The sequence below is a fragment of the Leptidea sinapis genome, chromosome 22 (genome assembly GCF_905404315.1).
Source record: "Leptidea sinapis chromosome 22, ilLepSina1.1, whole genome shotgun sequence".
Lineage (NCBI taxonomy): Eukaryota > Metazoa > Arthropoda > Insecta > Lepidoptera > Pieridae > Leptidea > Leptidea sinapis.
Window position 1 is genome coordinate 1,951,977 of NC_066286.1, and position 16,373 is coordinate 1,968,349.

The 16,373-nt window shown below is 35.2% G+C and overlaps 2 protein-coding genes across 5 annotated transcripts in view; one reads left to right on the forward strand and one right to left on the reverse strand.

The window, feature by feature from the left end:
- LOC126970973 (uncharacterized) overlaps window positions 1-16,373 on the reverse strand; it is a 41,729-nt gene that overhangs the window by 14,502 nt on the left and 10,854 nt on the right. For 2 of the 4 annotated variants that reach the window (XM_050817130.1, XM_050817128.1), the window contains exons 2-7: window positions 13,519-13,730; window positions 10,568-10,742; window positions 8,308-8,451; window positions 7,213-7,361; window positions 3,623-3,713; window positions 2,738-2,901 (exon numbers count right to left, since the gene is read on the reverse strand). In XM_050817130.1, the coding sequence (XP_050673087.1) occupies window positions 2,738-2,901; window positions 3,623-3,713; window positions 7,213-7,361; window positions 8,308-8,451; window positions 10,568-10,742; window positions 13,519-13,692 (897 nt within the window). In that variant the 5' untranslated portion in view covers window positions 13,693-13,730. Of the gene's footprint in view, window positions 1-2,737; window positions 2,902-3,622; window positions 3,714-7,212; window positions 7,362-8,307; window positions 8,452-10,567; window positions 10,743-13,518; window positions 13,731-13,808; window positions 13,953-16,373 lie in introns of those variants that run through there. The other 2 variants (XM_050817129.1, XM_050817131.1) reach the window with 2 other exon arrangements.
- On the forward strand, window positions 13,954-16,009 carry LOC126971027 (protein SREK1IP1-like). The gene is made up of 3 exons (XM_050817197.1): window positions 13,954-14,152; window positions 14,623-14,801; window positions 15,760-16,009. Exons 1-3 carry the CDS (start codon window positions 14,039-14,041, stop codon window positions 15,908-15,910), a joined length of 444 nt encoding a protein of 147 aa, XP_050673154.1. The 5' UTR covers window positions 13,954-14,038; the 3' UTR covers window positions 15,911-16,009.

Genomic DNA, 16,373 nt, shown 5'->3' on the forward strand with positions numbered 1-16,373 from the left:
ACTATGGCGGGAATTTTGGGAAGGTACAGTAAATGGTCAATGGACTCTGTTATGCTGAGCTTACACTCAGCCACGTTTTAGCTAGTAAAATGTGAGCAAAGTCTAAGGACGCTATAAATATATATTATGTAAGCTTTGTACACTGTATGTTGTGTACATAGCCTAATGTACGAGTATGTGTATGCCGCCTAACAAGTATGACGTTACACATGAAGAATGGCATTGACAGGAGCACACCGGAGAGAGAATTTAAGCCTGCATGTGGAGGGATATATTTCTAATTGTATAAAAGTAATGAAAAGAAATAATTTTCACAAAATAACTAGTTTAACTTAAGTAAAAAAACCTTTAATTGTCGATTTTTCTATTTTTAGGTTAGTAGACTCACAATGTGTAAATATTTTTGAGTGTTTTAATTGTATAATAACAATAAATATATCTATTTTTAGATAAATCAAGTTGTGCGTTATTTACTCTTTTCTAAAAATTACTTACCTCGTCTGGGAATCGAACCGACTTAAATGTAAAAAAAAACACCCCTACTTTTATGATATGAAGATATGAGAAAGTAGTCAATTAAGTTGGTATTTTTTTGTAAATTAATTAATTAAATGCTCAAAATGTGGTCCCTTCCTGTTTGACGCAAATCGAAGCAATGAGTCCGCTGCCTTTTGATTTTCTTATCATTTTATGGTGAATACTCGATATGATATGGCACAATTCTGTTTGTAACTTGTCCACATACTCGTATCGCTTTTAAACTAAAAAAACTATGCTATAAAGTATTTTGATTATGAAGTGTGTACTTATTTACGAATAATCAATGCTATCTATGGAATGATAATATCTCTACTTTTAGAACGTCGTCGACGGCAATAAATAACTTTCTTGAAATTTGACTCAAACATTTTACGTTGCTCCTTTCTTTTAAATTTACTTAATGTGTTATGTTACTTAAGAAGAGTTATTAGTTTTTGGCCATTCTTTCGATTGGCATTATAAAAGTAGGGGTGTTTTATTTACACTTTAGTCGGTTCGATTCCCAGACGAGGCAAGTAATATTTAGAAAATCTTTGAATACAGAAGTACTAACTCTTAAAAATAACATAAAGTCTTCTTCCAGTAAAATAGCCGATCTTCGATATTTAAGGTACTTTCCCTTCATGTCCCATAACTTTGGGACACCCTGTATATATCTCATTTTAGTGTGGGAGTCATGAATAACTAAGGGTGCGTACGAATTACGCGCGAGTTCATGTTCCTTCATTTGCAGTTTGAGCCAATATTATGTTGATATGAATTTAGCAGAACGTGATTGCCGCACACACAATTAGCACAATAACTTTTAAATTTAAAATAAAATTTCTGGCAACTGGAGCCTCCAATTCTAGCCTGTAATACCGATTTCGAGTATCAAAACAGTTAATTTCATTGTCAATTGTTCATTTTACGTATTCACCGCGTGAACTTAAGCTACAACCATTCGAACTGCGAGCGAACGACAGATTTTTTTTTATGAATTTTTAAGAAAATAACGGACAAGACGAGCTGGACGTTCAGCTGATGGTAATTGATACGCCCTGCCCATTACAATGCAGTGCCGCTCAGGATTATTGAAAAACCCAAAAATTCTGAGCAGCACTACAATTGCGCTCGTCACCTTGAGACATAATATGATAAGTCTCATTTGCCCAGTAATTTCACTAGCTACGGCGCCCTTCAGACACAATACAATAATCCTTACACATTACTGCAGAGCAATTCAGGGCAGAAATAGACTGTGTCATACTTATACACGAAGGGTTTTCTTTCTAAAAAATACTATAATATGAAGTATAATCACTTTAATAAAATAGATATTTTTTTAAGTGAAAGCCATTTTAAAATTTTTACTCTGTTAAGATATTTTCCGCTTTCAAACTTTTGCGGCCTTACAGATAAACTTGGTATAAATTTATACCTGAGAATAAACCAAGAATATGCAAAATGCTGATTATATCGCCGACAACACTGTCAATACCATAAACTTAGTATTCTACCGTTACAGACGAACCCTGTGTGAACGTGAGATTACTATCCTTACATAAAAACCTAATTGTGAGAAAGAGACGGAATAGATCAATCTGGTTAGTGTCAGAATCAACTTAGTGTTAATTTAAGTGTTTTTATCGTTATTTTTCTGTGTTTTAACGGATATTAATTAAAAAATATATTGGTGTCGTGTTCTGTGTTGTTACATATAGCAAACATTAAACTAAAGAAATATTTCACAGGTTCAATACAGATCCTTCAATACTACTTTCGTGATGTTTATTTTCGTAGAACATATGCACTAAAATACTAAATATTACATTATATTACTACATTATATATATATAATGTACCGCCGTACGCCGTTTATCAATATTTGTCATAGGTATTGTCCAAAAGCAAAGTTCTACACACTTCACTTACTCACTTACACATCTGTAAAACTAGCACACATGAACATTTTAAATTTAGTCTCGCCGTAATGAGGATAGTGTTTGTCTATTACGCTAGGATACTAAGTTTGTCAATACATTGATAATTCTGAAGTTTTCCCAATGTCAGGCCTTGCAAATAAACGCGCGAAACGTTATACGTCCGAATAAACCAATCATACGACGGTGGATACCGTTGTTTACTCTTCGGTTAGGAAACTTTAGAAAGCTTAGTAAATAATTATCTTATACTTTTTTATTTCTGCATGACTCACCATTTTCTGCCTATGATTGAGTTCCTGCAGGTTGATGTATGCGAAAACGTAGACGAAGGCTATGAGCGCGGAGAGGTACGCCTTTCTGGGGCGGCTTATGTGCTCCCCGTGGAACACGTTCTTTGGTGAGATCAGCCACAGAAACATCGACACCCAGTGAAGACCTGTAACACACGAGAATGCTGAACAAACGAAACAATAACTCACACAGCCTAATATTGCCGTTTAATGGGTTCCGTTATTTTAAAGCCAAACGTATTCTTGCATGCAGTTAGCAGTCTCGTTTTGAGAAAGAAAGAAGAAAAAAACATCATTTATTCTAATATATATATATAAAATATATTCTGAATTTCGGGAACGGCTCTAACGATTTAAATGAAATTTAGTATACCGGTAGTTTCGGGGCGAGAAATCGATGTAGCTTAGGTTTCAATGAGAAACAGCTACAACAACATTAGAATACAAAGAGAAGGCTTTTCAATAAATAAATAAATAAATAAGTAAATTTCGCCACTATATACAAGACTATAATAAAATTTATTGAAGTAGGTGTTACTTTGCGGGAATCCATAATTATACAAATGATATAAGTTTTGTTTAGTGTTAATTCCGCCAATATTTGTTTTTAAACAATTCGACACGTGCTTCGCCTCTACACGAGGCATCCCAAAGAAAACTTAAATCATTTGTATAAGACTATAATAGCTCAGATTGGATCGGACTCATTGGATGATCCGGAAAGCAGAAGACCTCGGTTCGAATCCAGATGCCCTATTAGTTTCTTTTTTGTTCAAGTTTTGTACATTCTTAAAAAACCGAGCAAGGCTCAGTCGTCCGGATATTATAATAAATATGACCAATAATAAATAATAATAAAAATCTTACCTATCACTAAGAATAGCCAATGTTCGTAGACCAGTGCGTATACAGTTAGAGCACAAACTCTGGCCGATATCGTGCCAAGTCGCCACATGAACTGAAATAAGAAATTTTTGTAAGACGTTTGCACTGTTCCCAACTTTGACCTGATTTCTGTCCGGGACTTTCATAAACGGCATAGAAAGGCATTAATTTTTTTCAAAATTGATTCCTTTCGTTTTTTTAATTATTTTTGATGTCATTTCTAATATAATTGACACGACTACCGCTTCGGAAACAAATAGCGCTCTGAGAGAGACGAAGCGGCGCAAGAAACTCTACCAGTTTTTTTTTTGCGCTCATATTCAGTCAAATATATAATATGTACAGTCATGCTATTGCTATAAAATAATCATGATCTAGTCCCAGGCTGTCGGATCACTTAGATATTCAGCTGTGAATATTCACTTAGATATTCAGTAGGACTTACGTCCAAAGACTTCTATGTATAGACAAGCTCTGTGGCCTTAAATAATTGCTCACTGAGTTTCAGTTTCGACGTCGCAACCCGTTTAGTCCACTGCGAGCACGAGATGACCAGTGCACTGTTTTGTAAGCCTTGAACGTTGTTTAATGTTTGTTCAAACTACCACCGATTTTGTTTTTTTTTTTATGAAAATAAGGAACTAGACGAGCAGGACGGAATCATCATTTCAGACGGAAGATGTCCACTGCTGGACAAAAGACTCCCCCAAAGATCTCCATGACGATCGGTCCTGCGCTGCCCTCATCAAACCTGATCCGGCGATCTTTACCAGATCGTCGGTCCATCTTGTAACCTTCCAACAATATATCTTGCGGTACGTGGTCGCCATTCGAGGACCTTACTGCCCCAACGCATCTGTCCATCGAACTAAGTGCCCTGCTTACTGCCACTTCAGTTTCGCAATCATTTGGGCTATATCGGTGACTTTGGTTCTCCTACGGACTAGGACGTAATGATAATGGTAATTAATACTCTGCCCATTACAATGCAGTGCCGCTCGGGCATTACACTACATTACAGACATAAGATATTAAGTCTCATTTGCCCAGTAATTTCACTAGTTACGGCGCCCTTCTGACCGAAACACAGTAATGCTTACACATTGCTGCTTCACGGCAGAAATATGCGCCGTTGTGGTAATAATGTAGCCGGAATCCTGTGCAAGGGAGCCTCCCACTGGTAGTTTAAAGTGACCAATGAAACATTGTCATCATTATTAAATCTGCGTCTGCAAGGCATATTCACCATGTCTGCTTCCCTCTCTGCCCGCCCGCGCGATACAAAGTTGCGACACAATTGTTATTCCAAACTTTTTGTAACGTAGTATACATAGATGTCGTTGCTTTCATCATCGGATTATGTCAGGATGCCATTTGAATGAGAAGAAGGTATTTATTTTATTTACTTATTTAATATGTTCACCAACACTGTATACTGATAAGATATCGTAGATTTTACAACGAGTGCACAAACGAACCATTTTGTATCCTCGACATTACTATCAGCCCTCGCCTTCGGCTTGGGCTGCTAAGTCTCGGATAAAATGGTTTTGTGGACGAGTTATAAACTCTGCTTTTCATTTCGATTGCGAGGAAATAAAACAGTAGTATAACATGGACATCTTTAACAATTTTAGCAAATTTGAAGAAATTAATAAACACACGAAAAAACAAGACCTGTTTCCCGGCGCATTTTTTTTAAATCTTACGACATTGATATTACGCTTGGGCTCCAGACCAATACAGCCCACTATTAAATTAATTTTGTAATATTTCTATATTTTTAATTAATTAAGTAACCTACTGTATTATAATTAAAATTTTAATATCTTTTATATCTTAAAAAACACACGAGGCAAATAAATTAAAGTAAATATTATAAAATAACAAATTTTATCTCTGAACTTTTTATTGTGTTTGGCTGTATGGCTCATTTTCTTTGCCTTAATATAGATACATTTATGAGTAGATACTTTTGTGCACTTGTGCACAAAAATCGATTTTGTGCAGCCTATATCGTGCACAAATAAGCAATATCAGAGCATGAGAAGTGAAAAAATATGAAATGTCTTAGGAGTAGAAATGTAACAGATTATTACAGCTTTTACAGGCTGGAGACAATGTGCAAGATAAAAATAAATGATTCTTAACTTTACCCTTTATATATTCTTTTTAAGCTGCTATATGATAAAATCTTAGATAAGTTAGACAATCGATAAATACAGGCCAGGATTATTACTTTACTGTGCGTGACAAGTCGTCTTACACTCGCGATTTGTATGTCACTGATTAGTGTGCGTGCATTGCTCAAAATAGAGGTTAACCGTCAACCACAATTTTTTTCAACGCTGTTTCACAGTGTATCTAGACGTATAAATGATCTAAGGTTTAAAAATTAGGATTTTTATTTTTTTATTATTATTTACTTACTTTAATTAAAACGGTGAACACCAATAATTACAAACAATTCATTATTAATTCAGAAATTCATCTCGCATACAGTAATCAATAAAGTGGTTGCGTCTTTGAATTGTACTCATTCAGGAGTTTGTTATGATATGTGCAATGCAACCCAGACGCAAGGCTGATAAGTAGGTCATCTTCCCTAGGAGCGCTGATTCACGCGAGACGCGTGTAGGGATGTCAAGATCGCATCAAATCTTAAATCTATCGATTTTGTTCATAAGTAACAATCAAATCTTTAAAACATATGTAAATTTTAAATACCTTGTTCTTAAAAAGTATTTAAAGTCTGTTTAATCTTAAAATGACCATGCCAACAACCTAGTCAGGTACTTTTAAAACATTGGCCACACCAGTGGCGATGATAGAACCGAACCCTTCGCGTCTACCTCGCTATTGATCGGGTTCATTAGAAATCTGTTCTTCTTTAATATGGGAACCTTATTCGAACGAAGAGCTCGTAAAAGCTATTGTAGCCTAGTAGTAGTCCTAGTGGAACTGTACCTGGAATATGACTCCGAGCCAGATGAGCACCAGGCGGTGGACGTTCTGGAAACGCACGTTCTTCTACCGAAGAGCTCGTTAAAGCTATGGTAGCCTAGCAGTAGTCCTAGTGGAACTGAACCTGGAATATGACTCCGAGCCAGGTGAGCACCAGGCGGTGGACGTTCTGGAGACGCACGTTCTTCTACCGAAGAGCTCGTTAAAGCTATGGTAGCCTAGTAGTAGTCCTAGTGGAACTGAACCTGGAATATGACTCCGAGTCAGGTGAGCACCAGGCGGTGGACGTTCTGGAGACGCACGTTCTTCTACCGAAGAGCTCGTTAAATCTATGGTAGCCTAGTAATAGTCCTAGTGGAACTGTACCTGGAATATGACTCCGAGCCAGGTGAGCACCAGGCGGTGGACGTTCTGGAGACGCACGTTCTTCTACCGAAGAGCTCGTTAAAGTTATGGTAGCCTAGTAGTAGTCCTAGTGGAACTGAACCTGGAATATGACTCCGAGCCAGGTGAGCACCAGGCGGTGGACGTTCTGGAGATGCACGTTCTTGGACCGAGGAGCTCGTTACAGCTATGGTAGCCTAGTAGTAGTCCTAGTGAAATTGTACCTGGAATATGACTCCGAGCCAGGTGAGCACCAGGCGGTGGACGTTCTGGAGACGCACGTTCTTGCTGAAGCTGGCCAGCGCCCAGCATACGGAGAACATCGACAGGGACGCCGATATCACGTTCAGCTCGGCAAACGCAGCTGAGTTCGCTGGCGAAAGTTATAAAATTCATTACTTTAATGTGTTTTTTTTTAAGTGAAAATTCTTTAGCCGCGTTAGGGACTTTTTTGTCGGAGAAAATCTTATGGGTTCGCGTAACCGACATGCTCATGACTGGCACACACGATAAATATAAAGTTAAAAAAATATAAATAAATGAATTTAGTGAAAAGTTCAATGTGTACATTATTCTGTTCATTAACACTAAAAGTTCTAAGTTTTCACTTCTATTTACAACTATAAATATTATCTACAAATATATTGTAAGTAATTATGCTATGTGAATAAAGAACAACAAATATAGTATTATTTCGTAAATTATTACCCTCCGCGTTGATGAACTTTTCACATAGAATTAGTAGTTAAGATTTTTTTTGTGCGCCGGCTACAATCAAACTCGACATTTTGGTTGATTTGATTTACCCCCTTATTCATTATAATTTTTAGTGATAACTACATTTGGGATTAATTATACAAATTAAATTTTAAAACTAAATTTATGAACGATGCGGGAACCCTCTCGCGTTCCGTACGAGCGCTCTTACCACTGAGCCAACCGTTCGAGTGACCTATCGTTGATAAATCTTGTATGTCTTGTTCAACTCTCAGGTTGCCGCTTGCACGGTATGCGAGAGGACGCGAGTTCGAGTCCCGCATCGTTTTTAAATTTTGTTTTCAAATTAATTTAGTGTTTAGACTAAATCTTTAGATATTTTTAGATTTTTTTTTATTTTAGATTTTTGAAATGACAAAACAATTTTTTAATTGTTATTTTAATTTAATTAATTTTTTTTTCTTTGTATGCTTATGTTAATTAAATAATTAGTGTAATTGGGCTATGTCCGTTCTAATAAAATAATAAATAAATATTATTTTGAGATTTTTAAGCCAATTTGTCTCTTTAACTTACAAAATCCAAATGTATGTTGCACTTACCCGACGGCTCATCTATGTTTGGTTCGGGGCTGACCCCCAGCTCGCTGGTCGCCGGTTCGATGTCCGTCTCCTTGTACAGTATGTGGAGCTGCAGCAGCAGCATTGGTGCGGCTTCGCAGAACGCGTGAACCAGCCGAAGCATACCTGAACAATTAAATTATCACTTAGAACCACAATAGAAAAAATTTGAACAATAATATTACCGCTTAGAGACGATATCGAATAAATAAATTAAAAATTAAGAAAACATTTAATTAATTCAGAACGTTATCCCGTCCCACCACAATCAAACACCAAATATGTGCGTAGTTTGACATGTATTGGTCCAATATCAGATGAAATAGCAAAAATATTTAGGAAAAACAATATTAATGTGTCCTTCCGAACGAATCACAATATCAATATGAAATGGCAAAGATCGAATAAGTAATTCCGAAATATCCGGCGATTATAAGCTAAGCTGTGACACTTGTTACGGGGTATATATAGGTGAAACGGGTCGAAATTGCGAAATTAGATTAAAGGAACATATTGCCGCATTTAAGAATAAACCTTGTAGGGATAATTCTATTAGGCACTAGTGTGTAATATTATTATGCACGTGTGTGTTATAGTTCGGTTTATGGCCCTGAGAACAACCAGTGGGAGGCTCCTTTGCACAGGTTGCCGGCTAGATTATGGGTACCACAACGGCACCTATTTCTGCCGTGAAGCAGTAATGTGTAAGCATTACTGTGTTTCGGTCTGAAGGTCACCGTAGCTAGTGAAATTACTAGGCAAATGAGACCTAACATCTTATGTCTCAAGGTGACGAGCGCAATTGTAGTGCCGCTCAGAAATTTTGGGTTTTTTCAAGAATCCAGCGGCACTGCATTGTAATGGGCAGGGCGTATCAATTACAATCAGCTGAAAATCCTGCTCGTCTCATCCCTTATTTTAATTTAAAAAAATGTAATAATTCTTACTTTACGAGCAAGTGTGTTGAAAAGACATTATATTCCAAAATCTAACCGCTCGATTCTGCAGGTATGTGTCTGTTTGATTAAACTAATTTAAATGATCGTTTAGTGAGTAAACAATATTTATAATTTAAATACAAAATGGAAGTTTTATATTTATGTAATTTTAAAGGATTTCATTATCGTCATGTCAGCCGCAACGTCAGGTTTGCCAGGTGTAAACAGGTATTTTATTGTTAACCAGCTGACCCGACAGACGTTGTTCTGTATATAATAAATAAAATAATGTTTTTATATGAATTTGTCAATAATATATAATAACATCAAAAAATACTTCGTAAAATATGCACCCTGCTGTCGTAATGAAATTGTGTCACAGCAGAACTGTCAAACCGTGCGTCAATAAATTCTCTCATAGAAATTATGTATGGACACATGAAAGGAAAAACAAATTTGTTGTTTTTATTTAATTTAGCAGCATTTTCTTATTTATTCACCTTTTAAACCTTCTCTGGACTTCCACAAATAATTCAAGACCAAAATTAGCCAAATCGGTCCAGCCGTTCTCGAGTTTTAGCGAGACTAACGTACAGCAATTCATTTTTATATATATATATTTATAGTTATCTGTTAAGTTTTATGTTTTAAAAACAAATGACTACAATTTATCAACAAAAATGTACCTGTTTACACCTGGCAATCCTTATGTTATGGCTGACCGAGAGCTGGCAACCATATTTTTTTTCCATTCTTTACATAATTTCCATTAAAATGACATACAATTTATTAAAAAAAAACATATGGGTGCAATTCATAATCATTAATTATACTAAAATTAATTACAGGTGCTTGCGGGTAAATTTTTATAGGCAACCTATCGCTAATACATAGCTTACTTCCAAAACGGTTATTTAAAATGAGTTTAATCAAAGAAACACGTACCCGCAGAACGTAGAGGTGGGATCTTTAGACCAGTAAAAATGCAAATGATGAAAAATGAAAAAAAAAAAAATAGCAGGATGAAAAAAAATTAAATTTTGAGGTTATGTCAAAAAATTGTAAAAGCTAAAGTTGTAGATCTTTTTATTACCTACAACTTTGCCATTTGACTTATTTCCATAGGACTTGCTAATCGAGATAGACCGTTTTTTACCCTTAATCACCCCCCGACCTCAGTTCGCCATAATTTATTTTTCCTTTCATTTTTGTTATATTCTCTTCCATTTCCAATGGGTTTCATCCTAGTATTATCGACACTGGTCTACTAAGGCTATTATCAGTTTTTGTATTATGTTACTTACATAGATCCCTCACTTGGTGTTTGACTCGTCTCAACTCGACTGGCACCAGGAGTCTGGCGTACCTCCATAGTACCCCGACCTGCAGGCAGTGCAGCAGTATCGGCAGCCAGGGCGGCCGGTCCTTCCTGTTCTCTCCAGCCCACCACACGTGCAGGTACCATCGTAGGGAGAGAACCTGCAAATATCAAAATTATTATTTAGACCAGAAAAAGGCTGGGTCATGAAGCATAGTTAAACTATCTGACGACCTGTATAGCCGAGTGGTTAGCGATCCTACCTACTAAGCTAGAGGTCCCGGGTTCGAATCCCGGTAGGTGCAAGCATTTATATGATGAATATGGATGTTTGTTTCCGAGTCATGGATGTTTAAATGTTTATGTATGTTTATATGAATTTATGTATGTTTAAGTAAGTATATTGTATTAAATATATCGTTGTCTTGTAACCCATAACACAGGCTATATATGCTTAACTAGGGGCAAGATAATTTGTGTAAAAAGTGTGTCAATATTATAAACTATCGTAAACATGAACTCAGGTTTTTGAACTAAAATTTCTTTAGGCGCGATTAGGTGCACACAGTTATTTTTTCTGACGGAAGTAACGCTCACTTACTAATTAATTTAATGAAAAAAATCAATTGAAACAATTATTAACCTTTAAAATTTATTGTTTTTTAAAAAAAATCAAATTGCTCTGTAATATTTTTTGAAAGGGAATGAAGATGAATGTAAAGAAGACGAAAGTGATGGTGCTTGAAAGAGATGAGGTAGTGACAGACTGCAATATCGTGATTGGAGATGAAAAAATTGAACAGGTGAATGAGTTTGTGTATCTGGGTTCTAAATTTACAAGAGATGGAAAGTATGAGAGTGATATTGAAAGAAGAGTGAATGCAGGAAACATGGTGAATGGAGCTTTGCACTCCTTTATGAACAGTCAGAAGGTGTCTAATAAGGCTCGCTTGGCTGTGCATGAGGGGGTGTTGGTTCCAACACTCATGTACGGAAGTGAAAGTTGGGTATGGCAGAAGAAACATGAAAGCAGAATAAATGCAGTTGAGATGAGAGCGTTGAGAAGTATGATAGGAGTTACACTGAGTGACAGGATAAGAAATAGTGAGATAAGAAAACGTTGTGGTCTGAAAGAAGATGCTGTGACAAAAATTGAGAAAGGTATTCTGAGATGGTTTGGACATGTCGAGAGAATGAATGAAGAACGATTGACGAAGAAAGTGTATAAGGCCAGTGTGAATGAAAGTGTTGGAAGGGGTAGACCTAGGCGGACGTTTCAAGATCAAATCAGGGACGTCTTGAAAAAAGGCCAGGTCAAGAGTACCCTAAACCGGAGAGCATGTATGAAAGGAATAATGAAAGTGGACGAAGCGAAAGAAGTATGTAAGGATCGTAGCAAGTGGAAAGAAGTGGTCTCTGCCTACCCCTACGGGAAATAGGCGTGATTTTATGTATGTATGTATTTTTTGAAAATCTCCAAGTGTGTTTATTAAGGCGAAGGGTAAACAGAAAACACGCAAACAAGGTGTGTTTATTAAGGCGAAGGGTAAACAGAAAACACGCAAACAAGGTGTTTTAGACAAGTTTGGTGGTTAAAATATAGCATTTGGAGATATGAACACTACTTTATCCTGTTACACATACCATTAAGTCTTACTTGTAGGTTGCTAATGCTTGCTGTTGGTTAAAGTTAATACTCCAGAGCTATTATGAAATACCAGTTTTCTTTGCAGTTAAACAAGTTTTTTCTCGGCATGATGCATTTGTTTAGTATACTACTCTCATAAAAGTTGTTCTTATAGCTTTTACTTCTTTGTGTAGGTAAAATTATTCAGATTAGTAATCAATAATGAGGATTGTAAGAAATTAAGCTGTTTGCACCTGTTAAAATGTTCATTTTCGACGCAAGAATTTTGTAAATATTGGCTTTGTTACATAGGAGCCGTGAACTCATATCGCTCAAGGTCGCCGGCATTTAGTGTCGTCTTAAGTACTAAGTATCTACTGTTGTAATACATAGATAAATTATTTATAGTTTTCCGGTGTTTGCAACATTCATTAATATATAATAATAACGTTATATTGGCATGTGCTTCTAATCTAACCTTCAATTTCTTATTCCCAATTATTTTATTATTGAGTGAAAATTTTTAAAAATATGTACGTCAAAGATTTTACCACCACTTCGGAAAAGTTGAGATTTAATCAGAAGAACTGGCAGTTTCAGCATTTTACATTATATTTTATACAATGTATGTAAAGTGATGCACTAAAATTACTCAAAACAGTAATGAGTGCAGTGAGATTTATCAATTCGCATATACTGTAAACAAGTAAAGATTAATACCTTAACGAAAGCAATGGTACGTTTAAACTTATAATTTAAATTGGTATGTTATCAAATTATCAATATAAAAATAGAAAATAAAAATCCCCGAAGACAGGACGGATGGACCGACCAGGCTCCACAAGCAGCGCCCGTTCATGAGTAAATGATATTATAACAAAACAAGTTATACCTACACCATAAATAACAAGTTATGCCTAAAATCCTACGTAGAGTGATGCAAAAAAAAAAGCAATATAAAATCAGCATAGTTACAACCCGTACATATTGTAAATAAAAGCATTATTTCAATACGTGAAATGATTGTTTATATATTTAAGTAACTTTCAACTCTTCATTAACAAAAATCAGAGTTCGCAAGCACAGGATCGACCAGGCAAAAAAAAATTGCCAATTCCAAAGTTTAGGAAACTTAACACGCAAAAAAAAAAAGTTTTTCATACAAAATTATTTTAAAAGAATATTATACTATTGTACAAATTTTATCTGTACTGAAATTAATAGAAATTGACATAAGGTGTAGCACTTTCAAATCATGGAACAAACAGCAATTAAAGTTAATTACCTTTTCGAATGTTTATAAGGGTTACCTGTGATATAAGTAGTGACGTGATAACTATCGATATAGTTGCGGCGAAGGTTCCTTTGTAACCCCTCTCTAGCAATGCATACCCCATTACGAGATCGAAGACAACGTCGCAAAAATAGCCTGCCAATGATATCACATTGAACAGGACATCGCAAAGGGGTAGAAACTCTGTCATTTTCTTGCATTGCTTTTTTTACCAGAATGTCACGACATCTGTAAAAAATAAAACTTATAGAGACAATATAAATTATATAGATGTATACATAACATAAATATTTGATATGCACATACCTATATAAAACGAGGAAATGTTAGCAGTAACAAAACTCATTAGAAAACTGTACAAAGCGGTGTAGTGTACAGGATGGACTCTGTGGTACAGAATATAGATGTCACTTGTCATTGTCAATAATTGACTTTGACTCATCAGTGTAACTGCATTTAAAAATGAAAACATAGTCAGACGCTACCAATTACGAGTTACGACGCTATTTCAAAGAAAAGACGAGAAATATAAAGCAATGTCCAATTATACGGATTTAGTTAGTAAAATAGGAAAGGATAGTTCTAGAGCGGCATGTAAAAAGTGTGGTTATGCGGGGCACTTAACATTTCAGTGTAGAAATTTTATAAAAGTAAGTTCGTGTCATGACAAATGTACAAAAACCGCATATTTTTGTTTATATTTAGTTAATCTTAATTAAACAAAACGTTTTTAGTGCTATTGTTCTCCCTTGTAAATTATTGAGCACACACAAATAATATGAGGTACTAACTATGTACTGTTTTATACTATTTTAAAATTCGAATTGCATATTTCAATATATCTTTCTATTTAAGTGCTTTACGGGGTTTGTTTTTGTATGCAATAATAATTCATAAACTCAAACAAATTATTTGGCCCAAATATATAAAGTAATTATATGTTTAAACATTTACTTCTATCACAAAACCCCAGACTCCTAGTGTAGCAATCTGCTAACCTCTAGGCTAGTAATAAGTTTTTGCAATAATGTGTTGATGTTGACAGACAATCTAGCATGAAGTCATTACATCAAGTCAGTTGGTACAAGTCAGTACATCAGCCTTTTAATTTTTAATTCAGGTTGATCCGAACAAAGAGATAGTGTTAGATGTGAGTAGCACTAGCAGTGATAGCGAGGATGATTATATTACACCACTCCAAGGTTTAAGAGAGGCTGAGCTGAAACAGAAGTTAGAAGAAAAACTTAAAAAAGCAAAAGAAAAGAAATCAAAGAAGAGTAAGAAAAGAAAGAGATCAAGGTATAGTATTTGTCAAAAATACTGCCATGTAGTCACATTTGTTATATAAACTGCCAATAGATATAACAGATAATAAATCTTCCCAAATTGGCAGTGCATCAGTGCCATATGGCACCCTACTCCCTCACCAAGTTCTGTCAGTTATTTCGTATATAAGATGGTTTATTGTGCATGGTCTTATAGACTTCTGATATGTTCACTCAAATCATCCGAATTATAAGCAATCTATTTCTACACATAAAATAATATGCATTGACAGAATGCTGTGCAAGCGCTAAAATCGCGCCGAACTAAGGCAGGCGGAACGGAAAGGTTGAGGCAGAATGGAGATAATTTATGAACAAAAATCTGATAGTTATCATGCAAATATTGCTGGGTTATCCAAATCGAGTGGTTTTAACAATAGTTAGTAGTATAGTTTTCCATGTCTTAAATGCATGAGTTTATTTCAATCATCATAATATTAGCTTTCCAGCTGATATATCCACTGGTGGACAAAGGCCTCTCAAGAATCTCCATGAAGTTTGGTCCTGTGCTACCGTCATCCAATGTATTCCGACATTCTTGACCAGATCATTTGTCCATCATGGGGGTTTACTGTGTCTTCCGGTATGTAGTCACCATTTGAGGGCTTTACTGTCCCAATGGCCATCTGTCCGTCAAAGTATGTGCCTTGCCCACTGCCACTTCAGTTTCAAAATCATTATATTATTTGAATGAATACATTAATAAATTTCTGAATTTACTCAGTTGGTTGTTATTCACTAAATGTGATGCACTTGCCACATTCCAGTAATAGGTATATAATCTTATATTATAGGTGTATATTTTGTTTCAGCATTTGTAACAGCATTAGCCGTTGTGCCACAAACTTTTGACTTTTTATACATATTTGAATAAATTATATTGATACACCTAATACTATGTCTACAAAGTTATATAACATTATCATTCACAGGTCACGGAGTAGCTCAACCGACACCAGTGATTCAGACAGAAAGAGGAAAAAAAAGAAAAGCTCAACCGACACGAGTGATTCAGACAGAAAGAGGAAAAAGAAGAAAAAATCCAAAAAGAAGCACAAAGAAAAGAAAAAAAGTAAAAAATAAACTTATTCACTTTGTAAAATCTCAATTTCCAATAGATACTGAATAATTTTTAATGAATCTGTGTCTTTAATTATAAGAAATAATAAATTTTGTCATAAATCATTGATTTTTATTTAATACTACTCAAACCTTACCCTATTTCACTGTATAATGTTTGTATTATTGTTAAAAAAACATTAGTATGTCCATCTGTTAATTTTATATCGAACAAACAACTAAGATTCATGACTTGAACAGATGAACATTAGATGTTTATAATATAACTCTTACTTATTAAATAGCAAACAATCTTTATGACTTCAACAATATAAAAATAGGTGAATGAAAAATCAAAAGACAGACGCCCTATGGATAAAAAGGTATTATTAATTTATTAGTTCTAACTAAATTTGATGAATTCAAAAGAATGGTTATGTATGTGAATGAACTAATGATACAATTTTGTTTAGGTGATTATATAATT

Bases quoted from the DNA above. Each gene is read 5' to 3' on its own strand.
- LOC126971027 (XM_050817197.1), top strand. From the start codon at position 14,039: ATGTCCAATTATACGGATTTAGTTAGTAAAATAGGAAAGGATAGTTCT. The intron at 14,153-14,622 runs GTAAGTTCGTGT...TTTTTAATTCAG, and splicing joins AGTGTAGAAATTTTATAAAA to GTTGATCCGAACAAAGAGAT. The intron at 14,802-15,759 runs GTATAGTATTTG...TATCATTCACAG, and splicing joins AAGAAAAGAAAGAGATCAAG to GTCACGGAGTAGCTCAACCG.